The sequence below is a fragment of the Eurytemora carolleeae genome, unplaced genomic scaffold (assembly GCF_000591075.1).
Source record: "Eurytemora carolleeae unplaced genomic scaffold, Eaff_2.0 scaffold137, whole genome shotgun sequence".
In the NCBI taxonomy this organism is placed as follows: Eukaryota; Metazoa; Arthropoda; class Copepoda; order Calanoida; family Temoridae; genus Eurytemora; species Eurytemora carolleeae.
In genome coordinates, this window is record NW_019396143.1 from 37,270 (window position 1) to 42,958 (window position 5,689).

Sequence of the window (5,689 nt, forward strand, 5' to 3'; positions counted from 1 at the left end):
AAAAAATGTTGATATATAGATTTTAAAAAGTCGGAGGTAGTGAGGGTAGTGGCAAATTGAAAAATAAATTCTTGAAAAAATGTTGATAAAAAAGTTTCAACTTGTTTCAAAATCTTAATTTCAATATTTATTATTTTTTTTTTCATTTTCAAACTACCGTCACTTCCAAGACAAAAAACTTTAGCAAGTCTTAAAGAAAAAAAAGAGGCAATTTAAAGATTTTTAAAGTTGAATTTCTTGCTAAATATTTTTTTATCAAGATTTTACAAAAAAATCTTATACTTTTCTAAGAAACTAGAAATTCAAGGTGCTTCGCGCCCTTCTTTCTAGCCTTAGAGGGCGGTTCGCGCCCATCTTCTAAATTAGTTGTGAACATGTTCTCTTTGTGTACATCGTAAAACAAAACAAAAATAATTCGCGGATTTTTACAAAATATTTTTAAAAATTTAATGACGATCGAATTTTGATAGAGACAAATATTTGAAATTTTATTTTTTCATAAACCTTCCCTGGTGTCCCTAGATGTCCCACAAAAAATTTGGGCCCGATCGGTTCAGCCGTTTTGACGTTCATTGGATACAAACAAACAAACAGACAAACAGACAGACAGACAAGCCAAATTTATATATAGAAGTATCTGCCTACTAACATACATACCTATGTTAATAAAAAATTCACCTATTTTTCAGCAAAAAAAGGCATTTTATACGTTCACTCATAGAGCCCCCTCCCCACCCTGGGGATGCTAAATGGTTTTCTGATTGAAACCTTTGGAATTGTGAAAAATTTGTTTTTCTTCCCATCTGATTCATACAAATCAGCTAATTTTTTTTATTTTGGTATAGAGGTTTACTTAAACAATATTTCTACCTGTAGTAAATAGCTCTCTGATGCAGACATTAGTTCTGTTATGAATTCATCTAAAGTTGTATTCCCATGTATTATCTAGAAAACAAATAAAAAATAAATATATTTATATTTACTCTCCTTATAAACTTCTCCGTGAATATAATTAAACTTTAAATATCTTTATATTTTCTATCCATATAAACTACTCCGTGAATATATTTAAACCTTCAATATCTTTATATTTACTCTTCATATAAACTACTCCGTGAATATATTTAAACCTTAAATATCTTTATATTTCCACTCCATATAAACTACTCCGTGAATATATTTAAACCTTAAAAATCTTTATATTTACTCTTCATATAAACTACTCCGTGAATATAATTAAACCTTAAATATCTTTATATTTCCTCTTCATATAAACTATTCCGTGAATATATTTAAACCTTAAATATCTTTATATTTTCTATCCATATAAGCTACTCCGTGAATATATTTAAACCTTAAATATCTTTATATTTTCTATCCATATAAACTACTCCGTGAATATATTTAAACCTTAAATATCTTTATATTTTCTATCCATATAAGCTACTCCGTGAATATATTTAAACCTTAAATATCTTTATATTTTCTATCCATATAAACTACTCCGTGAATATATTTAAACCTTAAATATCTTTATATTTTCTATCCATATAAACTACTCCGTGAATATATTTAAACCTTAAATATCTTTATATTTTCTATCCATATAAACTACTCCGTGAATATATTTAAACCTTAAATATCTTTATATTTTCTATCCATATAAACTACTCCGTGAATATATTTAAACCTTAAATATCTTTATATTTTCTATCCATATAAACTACTCCGTGAATATATTTAAACCTTAAATATCTTTATATTTTCTATCCATATAAACTACTCCGTGAATAATATCTCATATTTCTATCCATATAAACTACTCCGTGAATAATATCTCATATTTCTATCCATATAAACTACTCCGTGAATAATATCTCATATTTCTATCCATATAAACTACTCCGTGAATAATATCTCATATTTCTATCCATATAAACTACTCCGTGAATAATATCTCATATTTCTATCCATATAAACTACTCCGTGAATAATATCTCATATGTCTATCCATATAATCCAGTGAGTGAATAAATGTTTTTACCTTAAATATCTCCAGATTTCCTCTTAGCTTGGCCACTAATATCACAATGGGCAGTTTTTCAATTTGGAAATTTCTGGAAGCAAATTATTTTTAATTTTCTCTCAAATTTTAACTTCCAGTTTAATAAAAATAACGCTCGCGGAAAATTTTCCGTTGCAGTATAATAACCATTTCATATGAAAATCAAATCAAGCAAATCGAATAAAATCAGAATTTTACAGACGCCTTACTCCCCACATCTTAACCCTGCAGATGTGAATTTAATGAATCAAAATCAATGACAATTTACGATTGGCACTACAGCAATACAACAGTTGCCTTCTTTTTGCTTTTTACACCCAAAACACGTAATTTTGGCATCAAAACATTTTATTTCTGTATTTAAAAATCTTCATTATATTACTTTTTAAGCGCCGCAGGTTATAAGAAGGAACTAGCAAGTGAATTCTAGGGACCCAGTCTTTAAATAAAAAATATTTTGGCTAAACTTTAGAAAATAATTTTCCTGAGAGTAGATGCCGCAACCGAACCAAAATGCCTGTTTATCATGTCTATGTAAAATCATGTCAAAAATATTATTCAAAACTTTTCAAACATTGTATACGGTTCATTAATTAAAGGAATGGAATTCTGAAAATTATTTTATTTGTCATATGGGAACAAAAAAATTAAAATAAAATAAAATATGAAATATTATATTTCTGAATCCCTAATAGTCGCTGTTTGTTCGAATTAAATGTTAGATCCCATCCCCAGGTTATAAAGTTCTCTCCTAACATTCCTGAAAACAAACTTCAATTAAAGGTAATGTACTTGAATATTACAACTTCAATTAAAGGGAATGTACTTGAATATTACAACTTCAATTAAAGGGAATGTACTTGAATATTACAACTTCAATTAAAGGGAATGTACTTGAATATGACAACTTCAATTAAAGGGAATGTACTTAATAGGAGAACTTCAATTAAAGGGAATGTACTTGATTATGACAACTTCAATTAAAGGGAATGTACTTGAATAGGACAACTTCAATTAAAGGGAATGTACTTGAATATGACAACTTCAGTTAAAGGGAATGTACTTTATAGGACAACTTCAATTAAAGGGAATGTACTTGAATTTGACAACTTCAATTAAAGGGAATGTACTTGAATTTGAAAACTTCAATTAAAGGGAATGTACTTGAATATGACATCTTCAATTAAAGGGAATGTACTTGAATTTGACAACTTCAATTAAAGGGAATGTACTTGAATTTGACAACTTCAATTAAAGGGATTGTACTTGAATATGACAACTTCAATTAAAGGGAATGTACTTAATAGGACAACTTCAATTAAAGGGAATGTACTTGAATATGACAACTTCAATTAAAGGGAATGTTCTTGAATATGACAACTTCAATTAAAGTGAATGTACTTGAATATGAAAACTTCAATTAAAGGGACTGTACTTAATAGGACAACTTCAATTAATGGGAATGTACTTGAATATGACAACTTCAATTAAAGGGAATACACTTAATATGACAACTTCAATTAAAGAAAATGTACTTGAATATGACAACTTCAATTAAAGGGAATGCATTTAATATGACAACTTCAATTAAAGGAAATGTACTTGAATATGACAACTTCAATTAAAGGGAATGTACTTGAATATGACAACTTCAATTAAAGGGATTGTACTTGAACATGACAACTTCAATTAAAGGTAATGTACTTGAATATGACAACTTCAATTAAAGGGAATGTTCTTGAATATGACAACTTCAATTAAAGGGAATGTACTTGAACATGACAACTTCAATTAAAGGGAATGTACTTGAATATGCTAACTTCAATTAAAGGAATGTACTTGAATATGACAACTTAGATTTACAGCGTAGAAAACTGAACATTAAACTGTACACTAATCATACCTATCGCTGGATCGGCACACTGTACACTTAACTGTACACTAAATTTTTCACTGTCCACTAAACTGTATACTGTACAATGTACATACCTATGACCGGATCTGCACAGAGAACTTGTGTACAGAATACGTTGGTTAGAACAGATGAATCATGGTGGAGGTAGAGCGCTAGCATTTTACGATCCTAAAATTATTAAATGTAGCAAACTTGATATTGGGCAACAATATCTAAAGAGACAGACGACGTCATTTGAACTGACTATTCAGTTAAAAAGCAGCATCCCCGACACACAACGGCACCTTTCGAACCTTTATCTCGGCAAAACTGAGAAAGATTAAAAATATTTTTTGTTTTTAAAACCGATAATTTTACAATTCTCGTTGACGATCATTTACGGTTAAAAGGGTACCGGTGTGAATCAGGCATGTAATCATAGAATAAGTCTTCATACTCAAAAAATCTTTTGAATGTTAAAATTCGTTGAAAATATAAATTTCCCACCTGAGAGGCTTTATTACAAGATTCGTTCAACGCGTCATCTAGAGATCCTACAAAACAACAAAAATGAAAAATTAATTTAAATTTTCATGATTAATAAAAAAACTTAATCCAATTCTGAATACTTTAAAATAAAGTTCACAGGAAAAACCTTGAAAAAACGGCAGGGACGGCTGGCCGTATCTGTTTGTAAACTCTTCGCCGAATTTGATCCCGGCCAAAGATTCGTCGCCAAAATCGTCGGGCAGCAAAGGCTGAATACCGGATCTAAAAAAAATTATTTTCGAAAAGTTTAAGGAAAACGATGGAAAACAATAGTATTTACGGAACAAATCATAAATTTTTTCTTTTGAGTCTTTACATTGAAAAGCAACTCAATCAATTAATCAATCGCTCCATCAATCGATCAATCCAACAAATAATCAATCAATCAATCCTTGAAGATTAAGCGACGAATATATCATTATTATCCATGTACTCCGGATTATCCTGGCATACTCACCACCCCTCTTCTGTCTACACCAAATCAATCAACCAACCATTCAACCCATCAATCAAACCTTGAAGGTTGAGCGACGAATATTTCTTCATCGTCCATGTGCTCCATCCAGACATTCTCAGCCCCCCTCCTATCTGTCTGCGACAAATCAATCAATAAATCAATAAACTAACCAACCAAGCAGATCCAACCAGAACCAACCAGAACCAACCAGAACCCACCAACCAACAAATCAAACCTTGAAGGTTGAGCGACAAATATATCATCATCGTCCATATGCTCCGGAGCATCTAGATACTCGTCATCAGACTCCACCTCCTCGCTTCCACCATCCTCGTCTATCACAATAGGCATACTCGGATCTAAACATTGTTTTCGTCAAAATAAACTTTTCGTTCGTTTTTCGCTTATTTTTATGTGAATCGGGCGTGTCAGACGAAAGATCCAATTACTGAAGATGGGGGGGGGATTACCTGGTACAGAAAGGGGGTGGGTTACCTGGTACAGAAAGGGGGGGAATTAACTGGTATAGAAAGGGGAGGTTACCTGGTATAGAAAGGGAGGTTTACCTGGTATAGAAAGGGGGGTTTAACTGGTAGAGAAAGGGGAGATTTACCTGGTATAGAAAGGGGGTTTTACCTGGTAAAGAAAGGGGGGTTTACCTGGTATAGAAAGGGGGTTTATCAGGTACAGAAAGGAGGGGTTTAACTGGTAAAGAAAGGGGGGG

At 31.3% G+C, this 5,689-nt stretch overlaps 1 protein-coding gene across 1 annotated transcript; it reads right to left on the reverse strand.

The window, feature by feature from the left end:
* Positions 1-764: 764 nt before the first annotated feature.
* On the reverse strand, positions 765-5,316 carry LOC111696257 (FAS-associated factor 1). The gene is made up of 9 exons (XM_023465814.1): positions 5,164-5,316; positions 5,024-5,100; positions 4,615-4,730; positions 4,467-4,513; positions 4,055-4,148; positions 2,754-2,825; positions 2,550-2,595; positions 2,045-2,117; positions 765-945 (listed from the first exon to the last, which is right to left on the reverse strand). The coding sequence occupies exons 1-9, from the start codon at positions 5,314-5,316 to the stop codon at positions 850-852; spliced, it is 774 nt and encodes a 257-aa protein (XP_023321582.1). The 3' UTR covers positions 765-849.
* Between the last annotated feature and the right edge of the window lie 373 nt (positions 5,317-5,689).

What these genes read in the sequence shown, in the direction of transcription:
- LOC111696257 (XM_023465814.1), bottom strand. Translation starts at nt 5,316, where the DNA reads ATGCCTATTGTGATAGACGAGGATGGTGGAAGCGAGGAGGTGGAGTCT. An exon ending in TTCGTCGCTCAACCTTCAAG is followed by an intron (nt 4,731 to 5,023) that starts GTTTGATTGATG and finishes AATTTTTTTTAG; the next exon opens with ATCCGGTATTCAGCCTTTGC. An exon ending in GAAATCTGGAGATATTTAAG is followed by an intron (nt 946 to 2,044) that starts GTAAAAACATTT and finishes TTTGTTTTCTAG; the next exon opens with ATAATACATGGGAATACAAC.